This window comes from Trematomus bernacchii, unplaced genomic scaffold, assembly GCF_902827165.1.
Source record: "Trematomus bernacchii unplaced genomic scaffold, fTreBer1.1, whole genome shotgun sequence".
In the NCBI taxonomy this organism is placed as follows: domain Eukaryota; kingdom Metazoa; phylum Chordata; class Actinopteri; order Perciformes; family Nototheniidae; genus Trematomus; species Trematomus bernacchii.
This window is the reverse complement of record NW_022987547.1, coordinates 6246780-6266217: the sequence shown is the minus strand read 5'-3', so window position 1 is coordinate 6266217 and position 19438 is coordinate 6246780. Positions and strand designations below refer to the sequence as shown.

Sequence of the window (19438 nt, the reverse complement as noted above, 5' to 3'; positions counted from 1 at the left end):
TCCTTAGCAGAGGTAATAAAATCTCCATTTTCACACGTTAAGTGGTCCTTCCCACACCTTCAAGAGTAAACTGAACCATAGTGTGTGGAATTGGTTCAGTTCCTCACCGCTTGCATGTCTAATGTGACTATTTCTCATTCCAGTTGCAACAAACATTGTGGTTTTATATAATGATCAAGGTGCTGACAGACATATTTCTCGGGCAGTATTAATCATCCTGTAACTATGTGTGTGATGACAGATGGGTTCTGCAGTAAAAATCTATATGAGAGAGGGAGGGGAAGAAAAAGCATGGGAAGTGAAGAGTTAGCTTGTTTGAAAGCAAGTCCTCCAACCAGTCTGCTCCACTTTCAACCTCCTTTTATGTGTCAGAGTGACCCCCACCTACAGTGCCACTCACTCCCCTGGACCCCCCATCCCTGTGGGCTGAGTAGGCTGTCTGAGAATACAGGGAGGCTCCATGCTGGGCGTTTGATGGAGCGCAGAAGGGTGTGTGAGGTGCACTGACCCATTCACATTGCTCCCCATGCACTCGTGCTCCAGAAAAGGCTGACTTATCACATGTAATACACAGTGCTGCACAAACCAGGAGTGACAGCTATAGGACCAGTGGAGCACTAGAGGGGAGAAGTGGCTTCTGGGAGCTGGTGGTCCCTCCCAGTCAGACTTTAACAGGTGTGGTGTAGCCCATATGGCTGTTGTTGTTTCCCCCTCCTCCATCACTGCTTAACACCACCAGGTTTGTTTTCTGTCATTGACCATTTGGAATGGATAAACACTTCAAGATGTTCAGTTTTTCTCACTCAAACACATCTTACATGTCTGAATTAGGCCATCTCTGAGATGTTTAGGATTTATGTATAGGTGCCATAGTAGACTTGATATAATCTGCCTAATAGCTCAACTAATCCTCTTAACTTGTAACCCACATAAATCTTTCACCACTGGAATGTGTGTCCCTTTTGTTATGATCTCTTCGCCATTGGTATTGCATGTTTGCATGTGTGTGTTGGATTAGTGTGAAGTTGCAAAGTGGCGGTGCCTGGAGGTGTGACCCCTAATCACCTCTAATCACCTGACGTGTGATGGCTTGATCCCTTTTGCAGCTCTACAAGTGTGTGTGTTTTCAGCCCCGTCACACACAGACTCACATGAGGAACTGAACACACTTCAACCTGTGTCTGAACTTTAATACCAGACTCTTGGTTACAGATTAATGCCGGGCCAATGCCATTCACACAGCACCTGTGTCTGCAGATGTACTTCCACACACATTATGCAAAGAACAAGTTGTGGAGAGCTTGGTTGCTTTTCATTGTGGGGTGAAATTCAAGGACTTCTATTTTAAATTGTTTTGTTATAATTTGTTTTATCTTTTATTCTTCTTGGACTTTCTGTAGTCGTTAAGGAGGGTGGTTGTTACTTGCAGCCTTACTTTTTTTCGAGTTTCTTGTCTCATAGCCCTTGCTGGATTTGATACCAGATGTTTTCACCAAAGAACATGTAGATGTCTCGGTTGTAAGCCTATACTCCTACATTTTACAGTGGTTTCTGTGTCTCTCTCTTTGCATGCTACGTGTAGTGTGCCTTTGGCAAAAGCTCATAATGCGTTCACACCTCATTCAGCCCCTGCTCACATCCACGGCCCTGTTACCCCCTTCATTTCGACTCTACTTTCTGAGTTTGAGTGATGTGAGAATCTGTAATGTGTAATGTCTGCGTGTGAAAGAGAGAGAGGCTGTATGTAGATTCACTAAATATACTCAGCTGTTCCCTCTGTAGTGAACCGGTCATAGAAAGGGCTGGACAAATAGCACAGTGAGAGAGCAACGAAGTAACACCCTCCTCCCCCCCTCTTTTCTCCCCCCTCTTCTTTCTCTGTGTCTGTCTCTCCCAGGCTGTCAGTGTGGAGTATTGCTGGAGGCTGCGGGGCTGCTGTGTGCTGTGGGAAGTTCTTGAGAGTGCAGAGTGGCAGTCAGTCACAGAGAAACTCTTGTACAGAAAGTGGACTGGCGCTCTTTCACGGAAAGGATATAAAAACGCAGCCTCACACATCCGCCTCTTTGCCCGGGTGTGTTCGTTGTGGCTGCGCCTCAGGGATTTGAAGGAGGAGGGCGTCTGGGGTCGGTGCTGGAGTGATGGTGGTGGTGTGGCCGCCTCAGGAGTGGGCCTGCCAGGCACTTCTCCTGCTGACTGGACTGGCATCACTGAGCTGTGGGTCTGATGGTGAGTACTGTCTTAAACCTCATTCAATTAATTGTAAGGTGTCCTTGGGTGCTTTGAAAGGCACCTCTAAATAGAATGAATTATTATTATTATTATTATTATTATTATTATTATTATTATTACTGCGCTGGACACTTTAGGTTTTTTGATGCCATCATTTATTTGCTGACTTTGAGGCGTCTTGTGATTGCTTTACGTTTATTGGCAACACTTTTATGTAAAGCTGCAAGAGGGAAGTTGAAAGACAATTTTGAACCTTTTATTTGTAGGCATCTATGTTTGTGTTTAGCGGTTCTAGAGGGTCAAATTTACTTAATTTCCTAAAGTCTCACACATTTTATTGTGAGTGTTGTCAGGTTGTAGGCTGATGGTGCGAGCTGTGAGGTTATCTTTCTATTTTTTACCCTGCGGTATTTATGATGGGCAAAAGCTATAATGATCTCCACAGGGGTCTACCATGAGAACTGGTGTGCATTTATCTGCCCTGTCCTCTCCCCCCCCCCCCCACCACCATCACCACCACCCCCCCCTGGTCATGTTTTGAATTGTTTGAAGATGGACAGCCAGTTGTCTTTTTACGATGAATGCCAACAGTGTCACGATGCCCCGTAAGGTTGTGACAGGCGGGGAAGGTCGACAAGCTCCCAGCGTCAAGAAAATGACACTTGTGCATTTGTTCTGTTTCTGATCAAGCAGAGGGGAGAGACCGTATGAGAATTAGCATGCATTTCCTGTTTTTATTGTTCACATATTTGAAACGCTACTTTACAGTTTTTGAAGTTGATCAATCATCCATATTAACTCTTCCATTTAGGTTTCCCCCGTTAGATGTTTTATTAGAGCTAAAACAAATTATCAATCAGGCCAAAAGTTTTATTTATTTTTCTATTGTTAAGGCTTGGTGATCTGGCCGAAATCGTCTATCACAGTATCAGTCATTTAGTCTCCTGATAACGATATACAATAGTCAGGATATTGCATGATATGTTTGTTAAATTAAATAAAAAAATATGATTGGTTTGGCTATTTTATATGTAAGTTAACTGAATATATTTAGGTAGTGCGCTATCAAATTTATAAAACAGGCCATTTAACGACGTCAGTGCCATTTCGAAATTGTAAACAATTAATTTCTTCAAACTAAAAAAATATCAATTTGAATCAAGTTACAAAAATGATATTAGTTGCAGCCTTGCTTTTAATGTTTGGGGTAAACAAGCTTAACAATATAACTACTTAGTTGTTAAACACTTATTAAGAAGGAGAATAAATTGAGTGCTAGGCTTTTTAGCCAGCATAAAGATAAACAATTCAAGAAACAATAAAAGTTAAATATATGCATTTAATCAACGGTGTATTGGAATACAAAGGGATTCTGGTTTAAATCCTGCGATAAAGCGATGCTTCACTTAAGCAACCACATAAAGACCAGCTGTAAAATCCCAGACTGACTGAGCGGTTCAGAGCTAGCTGTAACTTTCGCAGTTGGTCACGAAATACCTCAGCTGCTGATGAATGTTTCTTCTGAGAATTTCCATCATTCTTCCTGTATCTGTGCAGACTGAGCTAAGAGTTTAACTCCTTTTCTAATATTAGTCTAGGGTGTTTGACGTTCAGTAGCCAAACAGATAGAAAGGATGTGGAAAGATGGAGTGAAATTCAGACAGAAACGAATGTGAAGTACCATTGATTATCTTTTTTCCAACAGCACGACTATACATTGACAGGAGATTATTTCATACTATGGGCCTTTATCCTGTCTCGTACTTCCTCCGTTTTTCTCCTTCTATCCACTTTTTTGACCAATACTTGAGCCACCAGTTGCTTTTTCTCCGTTTCCTCAGTGACCTGATCTTTTAAGGGTCTCCCAAATGAGTATAACATGTGGGAGGTTGCCCATAAATCTAAGCAGCACGGTCAGTTTGCCACCTGTTTCCACAGGCTGGTGAGGTTCACTGAGAGTAGATGATCCCTAGCCCCATTCTTCCGGTCGCAATGCAGTGGAAATAGAAATACTTCTGTGTGGCTAAAGGGCGACAATACCTTTTTATGATGGTTACATTCTTAACATTTATATTGGTTTTGACTCATTTCCTCCATCAACATTTTGGTTTCGCTTTCCCATGTTTGTAACACAAAACCGCTGACTGACCATGAAAACTGGATGTTTCGGGGCCATTGCTGCTAATAAGACAATTCCCAGAAACACTCACCCAAGGCGGTCCCTTCACTGTTTACACTGATATACTTCAGACACACACAACCCCTATATTCAGAGGCTGTTAATGAATATTGCTGTTTTTAATCTCATCCAATGACAGAAAAAGTTCCCTCTACAGCACTAAAGCAATCCACTGGCCTTCTGGACAATGTAGGGTTTTCATTCTCAGCGGTCATCGAATTTCTGGAAATGTCAGTGTGTCTCTGTAGGAGTGTTTCTCTGTCGGAGCATTTAGAGGAGGTATTATTTTATCTTTATCAGCAACCTTTTTTTTTTACTGCAGCTCGGCTTCAGTTACACAAGTGCAAAGGAGGTTTTTTATAAATTGACTAATTCAAGTTACAAAACTTTCTAGTTCTAATTTTGGAGCGGGATCATCATCAAAACAGGATCATCGTGATGTTCTGTAAGGGCCGTTCGAAAGTATGTGATTTCAATGAGGGCTTGTTATTCTATTGGATCCTCACAGACTCTGTTTACATGCATCACTGTGGATTCCAAGTGCAGGAAATCTATTTACCTACCATATATATAAAATGTTTCTTCAAAAATGTAAAAAAGAAAGCTGCAAGTACGATTCACTACACATACATCTTTGCAAGACATCTGTGTTGAATGTTGTGGAATAAGGTCAGAGTGTAGTTTGATGCAGTGGTCCAGAAGTACAAAACAGCAGCAGTTGGTCCTCGGCAGGACCAGGCCTCTCCAGCCTTCTGTGCGCTGCTTCCTGTCAGGATGTGGATACGGTTCCCCCACACAGAATTTGATCCCCAGGCAGATGTGCTGCTCCAGCAGTCAGGCATGGCAGTGTAGTATGTGTGTGTGTGTGTGCATGTGTGTGTTTGTGTAATAGTTGTTCATGTGCACCATATGAGTATATCTGCCTTGCCTTGAGATTTGGAGGCTTAAGACTAATTTTTGTGCTTTTAAAGGATAACTACATTGAATATTTAAGAATTGCAACTTCTGAATCCTGAATTTCACAAATGCATAAACACAGAATAATACTGTAATTTTAGTTACAAGAAAAACTGTGTTTAAGTTTCATGATTATATCAACCGAAAACATACCTGGCTTTGCGTTACAACGCCCTTGAACAACTTTGTGGAAAAAACACTGGCAGAGGAAATATTGTGGGGTAAAATGACATATTGTGGCTGAAGTCTCTCAGTATGTCTGTAATGGAGCCCAACATTAGTCAGTGGCTTGTGGCTTCTTCCAGTAAGTCCCGACCACATGGATAAATAGACGAGCAGTGAGATGAACTGATGACCTTTGTGGATAGACAATGTTAAAAAACATATCTCTAACTTCACAGGAGCAGGAAGATTGAGATAGTGTGTTGGGATGAGGGCCACACACAGACACCGCACTGTGGTCAATGCTAAGCCTTGGTTTCATAACATGCCAGCCTCCACGCTGCGTGTGTTTGAGTGAGCATGTGTGTTGTATATCATTTGACGCATTCTTGACTTTTCTTTTGTTGCTGTTAGGTTGAAAATACTGCAATATTATTTACAAGGGAACAGAAATATTCACAAAATGACACAGAGACATAAAAAGACATCGGAAAAATTGGATATGATAGTGATAAGCTGAAAGATAAATATTGAAATATGGAGATTGTAATGTTTTTACAAAAATAATCTTTTCAATTCAGTTGTTGTGAGAAAGACATGTTTATTTATGTTCCTCACAATATTGTTTAAATAGTTTTCTTACCAATTCATATGTAAAATCATTGCATTAATAACCCTATATATAGACTTATATTTTTCATTAAGTCTCAAAACCTCAGTGCGCAATTCTCCTTTTTTTCTTTCATGATGCATGTGTGTCTCTGTTCTTGGCATTTTTTGGAAAAAATCTGAAGACAGTGTGTCTGTGTATTCTGTTGTGGATATAGCAGCTCTCTGTTGTATTCACACCCCTGTGGCAGGTTTCCTCTGCGCAAACATTGTGAATCCCTGACCGTTGAGCTCGTTTTTCTTAGGGTGGGATTGGGACACAATTTGTAGCGGGGTCTGTGGCAGACCGGTGCCCCCTCCATAAATGTGTTGTGCCGGTATTGCTGAAAGTAATGGGAGTGACCATCTCATTCCTCCACAAAAGCAGCTTGGTCACGGCTGGTAAATGCAGAACAGGTTGCCGCACCGTGGAAACGGATGACCTGATGGTGGGTGTAGCATCAGAGACGGAGGAGAGAGTGTGGAATGTGCTCCTCAGACGTGTGTGTGGTTGTGTGTGTGTGTGTGTGTGTGTAATGTGTGCACATGTGTGTGAGTGTCTCGTGTGGCAGAGTCCTTTGAAGCCTGTAGGGGGTTAAGAGGGATGAGGGTGGGGTGGTAGGGTGGAGGAGGATGTATGGCCCCTCTGCAGGTTGGTTGTGACCCCCTCAGGGTCAGAGTGCACTCGGGAGACACTGGGGATGATGTCTCCTTTGAGGAGGTGATTTATAATGGCCACCTGGAGTAACTTATCTCCCGTTTCTCTCATGTCCTCCGCTCTGCTTGTGATGAACAGCCTGGTTGAAGGTCTCGGCCCACAGTCGAAGCGGCTGTTGTGCTGTGAGGTCGGCTTCTTGTAAGCCAACCGTGTTTATTGGAACACTTAATGCAGAGATTACATTTTCCTGGACTTCAAATTCCCCAATCAACATCTCTCTTCTAACATATCACTTGTAATGGCAGTAATCCTATTATGCATTGATTTCCAGTCATCTCTTGATGGAAAAATAAAAAAACGAATATTTTAATTGTATATTCATTGATTCCCGGTGTCTGCCTTTGGTTGCATGTATTTCTATTTCTACTGCACGGAACAAATCCAGAGTGGCCGTGAACACTGAATATTTATCAGGAATTCAATTCAGTGATTTATAAAGGACAGTACACATCTATACACACACAGATATTAAGCTACAAATTAAAGGGAAAAATTGGCTTCAAAGTCTCATTAAAAATGTCAAGATCTCATAGCATATTCTCCTCATGAATCATCGCTGGCTCTTGTTCTAAAACAATCCCAATATCCTTCTTATTTGAATCATTTGACATCCTTAATTCAAGAAATGCCTTATTACACTGTGTCTTTCCACTCTAGTTGCTTTTGTGTCATACTTGTTACCATATCATCGAGGTATGTGTGCCTTGGTTTAAAACTGTTAAAGCCTTATAACCATGCTCATCTATAATCATGTATATTTTGCAAATGTCATAGCCTCCTGTCTATTCTGCAAACTGCTTGTTGGAAATAAAGCAGGGCATAGGAAGGTCTGCATGATGATAGAAAGATGTACTGATAAAATATGGATGTCCATATTCCAGATGTTAATCATTTTGCTGTGCAAGTGACATCGATCTCTGTCAGCATTCCATATAATGTCCCCTTGGAAAACAAATATTTAGTAGAATATTAAACAAGAATATGTAAAAATTTGACTTTTCTAATAAGTCAATACAGTACGTACCGTTATATGAAAAACACTATCTAAATTATCTTTAAAAAAACAATAGTAGAGGCAAAACCCCAAAGATAGACCCTTAGAGAACAAGGAAAGTGATAACTAGGAAAAACATCTGGATCTGGTGTGGAAATTACAATGTCAGTTTAGTTCCCATGTATCATTCATTTTATCATAGTCATGATACTTCTGTCACCACGGCAAACTTGACTGAATGTGAGTGAGGAGGAGGAAGGAAGTGTCACAGACTACAATGATAATGTCTCTACAGAACTGAAAAGAGATTACAAACAAGGCCATGAAGACAGCACATGAGCTGTCATCACTGATTCAGAAACATTTGGAAAAGCTGAAGCCAGTGTGAAGTTGCAGGGCCACTGCGGGTGACGAGCCGTGACTGAAGGTTCTCCAGCTGGAGTTATATTTAACTTTCTTCAAGTGTGTGTGTGTATCTGTCTCTGTTTATGTTTGTGTGTGCTACACTGACTCTTAGTGTGTGTGTCTAGTTTGACGAACAGCCTGTGGAATGTGTGGCGGACGTGGATCACATTTCGGGGTGACCTTGAGTGTGCCCTGTAGCTAACACAAGTACAAGTACATACAAGTGTATGTGTGTGTGTGCGTGCATGCGTGCGACAAAAGAGAATGTGTGTAGGCAATTATGTGAGAAAAACAATGACATATTTAAATCTATAAATAAGGTATTTTTTCGAATATATCTAAATCTATAAAGTGCATTTACTTGCATGGTCATCTTTTTACTGTTACACATATACCTTTGTGATTTTCTCCCGTATCAATGTGCTGCTTTAGTTGAGGAAGAAAAGCCCTCTGTTAGCAGTGCTAAGCATAACAAAGATGGCCTCTCGCTTACTGTAAGACTCCTGCTGGCTTTACATCTTATAGCCTCTTTAATAGTCTGTGGAGCACACACTGACTCTGTAGTAAACCTGCTGCTATATACCAAGCATGACAAACCCCCCCCCCACACACACAAAACTCTCTTTGGCAACAAGACAGTCCTGTGTTACCTAAAGTTCTAGAGTAATAACTTCATGCTGTAAATGTATAATATATCTGCTCTGCCTAATTTAAATGCTCAAACTTTAGACTTACAGTAGGCCCCCTTTGTCAATGCTTGGGGGACGTTGTGCTCTGAGCAAACAGGACAGTAAATGATAATCAAACTATCATAAAGACTATTGTATGCATTTTATAGACAGAAACATTTAAACATATACCCCCAACTAACTTAATTATACATACAGTGAGGTTTATTATAGGAGAATATGTCCAAAAGGTGTGATTAGGGCTGAGGCGAGAGGGGTGAAAATGGATTTAGTGCCGTGTCAAGTCGCACACTTTACTTTGAAATTAAATGCTTATTATGTGTAGGACTTGAACATAAACGTGTTGTGCTGTATACTGTGCAACCAGATAGTCTCACAACAAATGTACTAATTTTAGCCCTTGATCATCTAGTGTTGCATCTTTAGATTTACACACATTAATTTTCCTTACCTTACATCCACTTTCCTGGAACATTGCTCTTGTCATTGCAATGCCCCTGTTTTCTTAACTCACTGAACTCATTTTTAGTAGCTTTAAAAACAGAGCTGAGATGGGCAGAATTTATCTGAAAGCCAGACAATTTCATTAAACATTACATTCTTGTGTAGACAAACCAAGGCCACTGTGAGGGAGGACAGAACTGCTCCACAAACTTCCCTGCCGACAGAAACAATATCACAGATAGTGTTGGAAGGACACAGAGTACTAATAAAGAACAGCCTCTGTGTTTATACTATACCACACTCTGATTCAGCCTTTTCCTCACATAGTCCTGGAGAGGAATCCTCATGCTTATAAGGAGGCTATTCTTGGATTTTATGGATGCATTAATGGATCTTATGTTGGGATGTACACCTATATGTTCTTACATAGGTTTCATAGTTTATAGTTGCTTGTGATTGTTTTTTTGCTATGCAAACTAACTCACGATTTCAAATCAGATGAATAATACATATTTTGTATCTATTTATCTATTGATAACCCTATCTTAAAGTGTAATATACTGCGACATTTGCATGATATTTTCTGCCATACTTACAGTATTTATGACTTTTTTGTACGATGACTTATTTACAACATGCTATTCTATAACCTTTGGTGATATGTTGCATGCTTAACTATGACCTTTTATTGATATTTTTATTATAAAACTTTACTATGACGTTTTTATATTTTTTATGCCAAACTATACAACCTTTTTTATCACATTTTTAATAGATATGCTTCGTGCACAATTTTGTGGCATACTATACAATTATTTTTTTCTGACTTTTAATATGAGATAAACTCTATGATGACCTTTGTTTTCCGTTTTTAAGATATTTTGTGGCATGCCATGCTCAGATTTTCTTGAAATCTACAGTTATATGATACAAATATTCTAATAAAGAGAGCAGAAGAGGAAAGAGAGAGAGAGAGGAAGACATCCATCTGGTGCGGCACAACACATATCAGCTCTCTGACCACAGAGGTCTTCAGGGACCAGCTGCTGTCTGACCTGGTTTTATTCTCCACTGATACATGTGTGCATCTTCAGTTACTTGATAGTAAAGATAAAGAAGGCTGCACAATCACTATGAATGCATAATAACAGTAGGCATCTTTAATAAAATAGTTTACATTTTATGACGATTAACATTAATGTTAATGAATGTGCTTCAAATGAACAGTGGATTCATCTTCTTCTTATATATAATAAGGAGATTATCTTATCTGTTAAAGGTGGGGTAGGTAATTTTCGAGAAACCAGCTCGAGTGCGCTAGAATTTGAAAATACACAGCCGGAAAAAATCTGCCACTTCCTTACAGAGCCCCTCCTCCAACACACACGAACGCGCACATGACCAATGAGGGCACGAGATAAGTTTGTGCACAGATGGAAGGCTGACAGGCAGGTAGGCCATCCAGTTATTTTAGCCGGGCTTTTTACAGTATTACGGTTTCCACAGATGACATTTTTTTATGGATTTTTTGTCAAAGCATTTAAGATATTCATTGCTATCGGGATGTTAAGAGCATTCCATGGAATATAACAAAAAGTGTATCTCGAGCCGGTTTCTCAAACTTACCTACCCCACCTTTAATGTTTTAAAATTCTAATTGGTTCCTAATTGGTTTTTCATTTTTCTTTCAAAATCAGCATTTCATAATGTCAGTGCCGTTTATAACTAAATAACTAAAGATGGCATTTTTATGGCACACATTACCTTGGAGTGATTTCAGTTCAGTGGCAGCAACAGTTAACACTTCAAGGCTGAGCAAGTTCAGAGCAATAATATTTATCCTCTCCTGGCTTATGTGAATACATGTCTACTGTCTTACTGCACTTGGCTTGACTCTGTTTGGGTTCTGCGGTTCACTGCATCCATTGCCTGCTGGAAATGTTATTTCTCCTCTCAGAAGATAAACACTAAATCATCATCTCATATATCCAGTCATCTAAATACTTTAAGTAGTATTATACTTTAGTAGTTTGACAAAAATAACCAATTCATGATACTGTATGTCAACTGTCCTATGCTATTTCGAGATTTATTTGGGATGTAAATGATTAGCATTATGCAAGAACAATTAATAAAAGGTGGTGTATGAGAAATAACAGGATGTTTTAATATATGGGTTTTAAGTCATCTTGATATTCAAATCTGTTGATTTTAAATTATTCCATTGGTCAGGAGTATTTCATTTATTGGAGGAAGAGATAACAAAACCATTCATTATATAGACATTCAGGCTCTATATTTTTGTTTCACGCCAAAAATGGTAGATGGATTTTCTTTAATATAACAATAATGTCTTGCCGACTTACATTCAAAAGCACTATGAACACTTGCATACACACACACACACACCACACACACACACACACACACACACACACACACACACACACACACACACACACACACACACACACACACACACACACACACACACACACACACACACACACACACACACACACAGACAAAGACTTCTTTCTGGTGAGTTGCGCTGTTCTGGTTCCAGACTTTATTCAGGTACATTAAGTCCAGTCCAGAACAGTGTGATTGCTTTTAGCAGCACATATTCACACATAATGTGAATTGCATTGCCATGGTAACGGTGCAGAGAATGGCAGAACTATATAGACTCTCTGGAAATTAGCAGAAATGTTGTTTGGATCCTTTCATTTATTCCATTTTAAATATTCCTAAGGTCGCTGTAATGAAGTTTTACCTCTTTGACTTTCCTACAACCAGAACACTGTCCAGATGTTTTGGCTGAGTCCAGTTTTTCTCTCCCTCTCTCTGTACAGCCAACATGTTGGACACCATGCTGCTGAAGAACGGATGGAAAGGGGGATCGGAGCGAAGGTTGGAGGAGAGCAGCAGCACAGCCCCGGTTCCACCTCAGAACATGCTTTGGTGTCACTGCTACCACCACTGCCCCGAAGACTCTGTCAACAACACATGCATGTACGGTGAAGCGCACACAATTCCATGCTCACTCTAACATGCACGCAGGATATACAATCAACTCTCTATTTAAGGTTAAAACAATAATGATTGATTATAAAAATCCTTTTTTTTTTAACTTAATCTAACATTTCCAGACCCAGCTTATTAACACTTTCAGTAGTCAAACCACTTGCATTAATTCATTTTCGTTTAATGGCATCAGCTGTATGTAGCCTAAATGTAGGTGGTGCATATGATGTAATATCATTCAAAAGGCAGTTTCAATTCTGCATTTAGATTCAATAAATGACCTGTAATGATGGATATACAGTAATAATCAAAAGACTCCATTATCTCCATTTTGACAGGACTGATGGTTATTGCTTCACCATGGTTGAGGAGGAGGAGGGGGGTCATGCAGTCGTCACTGCAGGTTGTTTGGGGCTCGACGGCTTCGAGTTCCAGTGCAGGGTAAGTCAGCTGTGTGTGTGTGCGTGTGTGTGTGTGTATGCCTGCCTATATTTGCACTTGTCTTTGTATGTGTGTCCTCCTCCATTAGCCGTTGTTAAGCCTTTATGAGCTTTCCTTTACTCACCACAGCTCTTTATGAGACCTATTTAAATACAACTTGTCCAGCCCTCCATCAGTGGGGAAAAAAACCTTTGGTGTTGTAAAACGTTCTTATTAGGAATACGTGCGGCTGTAAATACACACTACTCATTAGTGTTAACTGCGTGTGTGTGTTTTTGTGTTCGATAGGACACGTGGAATGCACGTTCGAGGAGAGCTCTCGAGTGTTGCACAGATCAGGATTACTGCAACAGAGACTTGCATCCTACTCTTCCTCCACTCATCACAACAGGTAAGACATACTTTTGTTCACGCAGGTTTTCACACACTGAAATCCTGTCCCACTTGAGGGCATTTTACAGCGGACTCATTCAGGCCATGCTGGGTGGTGATGGGTAGTGACAGTTTAAACTGTTACAAACCACACTGTGGTGCTGGAGTAAAGTGGCACATGCTGCTCCGGGGGGCAGCGAGGGAGAGAAAGAGAGAGGCAGGTGAAACAGAGCCTGCAGCCTCGGCTTGTTCTCTCACCCTCTAATGAAAAGGACAGCCTCTCCCCGGGGCCTGCTTGAGTTTCTTGCCTCGGGACGGATGTGAGATATCTGTCCATCTGTTACTCCGCAACACACCAACTCACACGCACACACATTCCTTCTCTTTCTCGCTCCCTGTCTCTGTCACACAAACTCACCCTTTCGCTCTCACACAGCCTCACACACATTTTGTCTTGACCTTCAAGCAAACAACAACAGACTGACTTCGCAAGTCAGTTGGAGAGAAATAAATGACAATAATGTTTTGGTCTTATTTTCATAATTTTGACCATCAATGTTTATCAGCTATGATAAGACGCTACTGCCAAACGATAATAACTGAGATTTGAGAAAAGGGCAACTTTTGCAACAACAAAGCAAGTAAATAGCTTCCAGGCAATCAGTGGTTATCCAATTCAAATAAACACTTGTATCGAAAATATTTGAAAAAACTTTGGGGGTAAGCTTAGTTGCACCTTAATTGTTGATAAGATTCCCTCATTGCAGAGAAAACTATGAAGAGCTTATATAACTATATTTTTACAATTTGCCTTTGCTTACCCATCCAACAAATCTTTGACTAAACCCAGAGCTATTATTTAACATGCAAGGTTTTCACAAGACACTTTGCTATCAATGCAGTTTTTCTTTGTTTGATTGTCCTTTCTTTTGTGTGTGTGTGTGTGGGTTCGTGCACACCATGGAGTCCCCCTGGGTTTTGAGCCTGTGTGTTTTTGTGTGTCTGATTGGCAGGAGCACGGCAGTAAGGCTAGAGTCCCAGAGCTGCGTTCGGCCTCTGGGGTTTCTGTAGCGATGTCAGAGTGACAGCTGATCTGTGGGATTCAGGAAGGGGATGTGATCGATCACACGCTGAGAGAGAGGCGGGGGAGCAGGGAAGGGTTGGGGGGAGGAAGAAGAAAAGGAGCTTGTCCCTGCCAGGGAAAATTAGAAAGATGTTAGAGCTGATAACAATGAACCAATGACTGTCACTGCCTATTAATCACCTCACACTCAGGACAGGATTATTCCCATTTAGTGTTGGTTAGATAATAAAAATTACATAAAGATATTGAAATAATATAAATATTTCTTTCTATTTTTTAGATTACGTTGACAGCAGTATCCAGTACATGGCACTCTTCATATCAATCACCGTCTGCAGTATCATCCTTGGTCTCATCCTCCTCTTCTGCTACTTCAGGTAAGCATCCTGAAGACATCTAATGCGTTTTCAACAACTTCCCAGATGTGTGTTAGTAAAAATGTCATCACCTCCTTGTTGCAGATATAAGCGGCAGGAGTCAAGACCACGTTACAGTATTGACCTGGAGCAGGAGGAGACGTACATCCCCCCCGGGGAGTCCCTGAAGGACCTGATTGAGCACTCGCGCAGCATCGGGTCAGGCTCTGGGTCAGGACTCCCTCTACTGGTAAGAAAATACAAGTGCACATCTGGCTCAACATCACAAGCTCAAATAACCTCAAATAACTATAATAAATGTCTGCATTATCCTACAATTTTCACCTTGGGCTGGTTGGTATAAAAAAAATCTATTTCAATGCCTTTATTAGCAATTGTGTTTTTTATATTTTTTTATAAAACAGTCCAACATTTACTGTTAGTGTGAAGGTAAAACATCATAGAAAAGGCACATAAGTTGCCCATATGACATACATGTATAATTATCAATATCATACAAATGATTCCCCTACTTTTCCACATTGAGACAAATGGACCACTTAACAGAAATTGTTTATTTTAAGTGCTTTTCATGGTGGTGCAACTAATTACAAAAGCAACAGGAAAGACATTTAACCATAAGGTAATAAGTGACTGTAATGATGGAAGTACAATTTTCAATATGAAGGTGTTTAATTAAATTGTTTTCTAAAGAGAAATGTCATAATAAATAACACATGTTTTGCATTAATCTGTTACCAGGTGCAGCGCACTATCGCCAAGCAGATTCAGATGGTGAAGCAGATCGGAAAAGGGCGATACGGAGAAGTCTGGATGGGCAAGTGGAGAGGAGAGAGAGTGGCTGTTAAAGTGTTCTTCACCACAGAAGAAGACAGCTGGTTCAGAGAGACTGAAATATATCAGACGTTCCTAATGAGACATGACAATATATTAGGTAAGGTGACATAAATAGCGTGCAACATTTAATTAATCTAAGGACTGTCCTAAGTGTTGATGTGCGTGTGTGTCTGTTAAGATGAGAGCTTAAATAAAGGTAATATCCCAGGGACAAGTCATAAAATGTTTCTCATGTTGACCCAAATTGTTACTGTTATTTATTTTTATGTGTGCACACATTTCTTATTTCTGTCACGTCTATCCCCCAGGATTCATAGCTGCTGATATTAAAGGAACCGGCTCATGGACTCAGCTCTACCTTATCACAGACTACCATGAGAGTGGATCTTTATACGATTACCTCAAGTCCAACACCTTAGACGTCAAGGCTCTGCTCAAACTGGCCTACTCGTCAATATCAGGCCTCTGTCACCTGCACACTGAGATATATGGCACACAGGGCAAACCGGCCATCGCACACAGAGACCTGAAGAGTAAAAACATCTTGGTAAAAAAAATGGATTCTGTTGTATAGCAGACCTTGGACTAGCGGTCAAGTTTAATAGGTACAACAAACATTTTGTACTTTTAAATACTTTTACTATAGTTTAGGACATTTTCTTACATATCTCCATTTACTTGTGTTTCTCCTCCCTCTCTTAGTGACACCAATGAGGTGGATATCCCTCCTAACCTACGAGTTGGTACGAAGCGTTACATGCCACCTGAAGTGTTGGAAGAAACCCTGAACAGGACCTACTTCCAGTCTTTTATAATGGCTGACATGTATAGTTTTGGCCTCATCGTTTGGGAGATGGCCCGACGTTGCATCTCTGGAGGTCAGGAAAACATAAAACTTGTTTTAAACATGATATATTCGTAAATGTTTTCTTGATGATTTTACTAATTCCCACATAAATCTGTTTATCCCGAAGGCATTGTGGAGGAGTACCAGCTGCCCTATCATGACCTTGTGCCCACTGATCCGTCCTACGAGGACATGATAGAAGTGGCCTGCATTAAGAAACAAAGACCTTCATTTGCTAACCGCTGGACAAGTGATGAGGTATTCTAAATCTTTATCTTTATCACTTTCAAACATTTTAATTGTAATATGGTTAATGATATATATTTTTTTTATTTATGTATTCATTTATTTAACAGGGACAGTGCACATTAATTAACATTTCTGTAAATGTGCCAGAGTTAGCCAAGAGGCTATTTTTCATCTGTAGTCCCTGGACCGATTTTGTAAGTCAACCTAAAACATAATTCATTTTAAACAAGTAAATACAATCAAATAAAAACATACAATATAATAATATGCTTGTTTTATACAGAAGGAATACAACATTAAAAATAACACTTCCGTTTGCCAGGTTGTAACAAAATGTCTTTGGTTGGTTTATATTCTCCACATTCACAAATGTCGAGAAAGAGGCTCGTTAAATAGCTGTGATCGGTTTCTAACAAAAATACATTAGTTATAAATAGCAATAACTAATATGTGTTCAATAAAATCATGAGTGAATTTTTAAAGAAAAGCATTGGTCTTAAAAATTCCTTATAATTAATAATAGATCAGTAATGATCCATGTATTACAACCTTTTTAAAGGACTGATTTAAAAATGATGTACATTTGTGTCTTTAGTGTCTAAGGCAGATGGGAAAACTGATGTCCGAGTGCTGGGCTCACAACCCGGCCTCTCGCCTCACAGCCCTGAGGGTGAAGAAGAGCCTGGCAAAGATGTTAGAGACCCAAGACATCAAACTGTGAGAGAGAGTGAGGATCTCATCACCAGAGACTTGTCACTGCCACTGGCACAGCGCCACTTACACTGGCCAATGAAGGAAGGAGGGGAGAGACTGTGAACGAAAGGACAAAAGGAACTGACAGCGAGAATAAGCAATGAGGATAACAGTCTGCTGGCAGCCAAAGAAATTAGGGGCAAAAGATTTATTATGTCAGGGGAGATATGCCCTTCCATTGTCTGAGCCACCTCTGCCTCAGAACAAATGTTCAGGTGTTGCTTTCTGTGAAAGCTGAGTGGTTGTCGCTTGCAAGAGAGGAGCACTAAATTCCCTGTGATTTGTTCTGGATTGAGGAAGCTCCTGCTCTGCTCTTCTAAAGCCATATAGCAGTATTCTATGTGCAGTTTTTTGTACTCTTACAGCTGCTTTCACACCGTAAATTCCATTCATGGTGACTGTCATCCATCTTAAGGAATAAAAACATTGATCAAAGACCTCATTGTAAATTATATAATTTTGTGGAACAAAGCCGAGTAAGAAAAGTAAATTAATTATAAAACATATGTCCAGCAGAAACAGATTTTTTTGTATAAATGTACAATGAATTTCAATATTAAAAAAGACCTCTGCCTAAACAATTGTCATTGAGGAATTTGGTAATTTGGATTGTCCTTCAGCATTAGCTGAGGCCTTGCTCTTTCTCATCATCTCTTCTTTCTGCTCACAATTCATTTGTACATAATCAAGCTGAAATCTATTGATAATTATTACATTGCTGGATGTCATAATGTGTTTTTGAGGATTTATCTGTGTAAAGAATATTTCCCGTCCACTCTACCACTATGGCATGTGCCTTATTTAATCTGTACATATGTGATTAATGAGAGTGTATGAGTGGATCTGGATGACATTCCCCAATAAAAACGACTATGTGTTTCAAAGGCTTGTCTATTTATGTTAAACGCTGCTCTAAGATTCTTGTTATTAATAACTTAATGCAAAAAATATGAAAAAACATAGTATAGTATGTCGAAAATATGCCAAAAGATGCCAATTAAACCCAGGGTGACCCGGGTTCAGATCCCGGTATGGGAACAGGATATTTATTAGTGGTTGTGTATATATAGCTTAGTATCTCGAAAATATGCAAAAAAAACAACAATTAACTTTCAAAATATAAAACAAGTCGTGAGCTACTTTTACTCCTCTTTTTTTTGTTTTTTGCAGTGTATATCTTTAGCACATTTTAACATTATTATATGCTTACCTTTAACCTTTGTGTGCTGTTCGGGTCTGTGGGACCCGTTTTCAGTGTTTACTATACTTACTATTATTTTAACCTGCTTTATTTGGGGGTGGACCTCACATCCTCTAGGGGGGGTCCTCACATCCTCTAGGGGGGTCCGGGGGCATGCACCCCCGGGAAGATTTTTTTTTTAAATGTTGAAGTGAAATGTATCAATCTGGTGCACTTTGAGCACAACATGAATTTATGGATACAGCTCTCAACACTCAGATGAAAGGGAGCGGTATACTTTTCAATAATCCAAACATCTTTAGAATATGATCACAACCAATAACAAATCATTTAAACTTGTTTATTCTTATCTTATGTTACCTAGTTAGCAGTCTTTTTTTTTATTTATGCATATTTTACTAATCACTCCCCTTTTAAAGTGTATTTTTTTTTTACTGTCCTATAGTACACATTGGAATGATTTCTTATTTAATCTTTTACATCTATATTAAATAGATAAAGGTGTGCTCTCTCTAGCTCTCTCGCTCTCTCTCTCTCTCTCTGTCTCGCTCACTCACAGAGGTTGTGTGCTCCTCCGTGGCGATGACGGCTTGCGTTAAAAAATAATAATAAACATATTTGTAAAGTGGGGGGACACAAACAGGATTTCAAAAAGTGGGGGGGGGACATGTCCCCCCTGTCCCAGTGGAAATTGTGTGTGCGTCAAGTGCAATAAATATATATGCAAGTTGCAACACAGTAAAACTCTGCCCCTCTTGTGTTATATAGGCTGGCATGATTAGGCTGTGTTCAATGGGGCTGATGTGTTGTGTAGATTCTGCCAGA

At 39.9% G+C, this 19438-nt stretch overlaps 1 protein-coding gene across 1 annotated transcript in view; it reads left to right on the top strand.

The window, feature by feature from the left end:
- bmpr1bb (bone morphogenetic protein receptor, type IBb) overlaps positions 1-18296 on the top strand; it is a 47401-nt gene extending 29105 nt beyond the window's left edge. The window contains 12 exon segments of the mRNA XM_034122669.1: positions 1898-2226; positions 12281-12440; positions 12791-12893; positions 13182-13284; positions 14630-14726; positions 14811-14955; positions 15468-15660; positions 15872-16108; positions 16111-16168; positions 16266-16441; positions 16538-16668; positions 17255-18296. Coding sequence (XP_033978560.1) covers positions 2139-2226; positions 12281-12440; positions 12791-12893; positions 13182-13284; positions 14630-14726; positions 14811-14955; positions 15468-15660; positions 15872-16108; positions 16111-16168; positions 16266-16441; positions 16538-16668; positions 17255-17380 — 1617 coding nt within the window. The 5' untranslated portion in view covers positions 1898-2138 and the 3' untranslated portion in view covers positions 17381-18296.
- The last annotated feature ends 1142 nt before the right edge of the window (positions 18297-19438 follow it).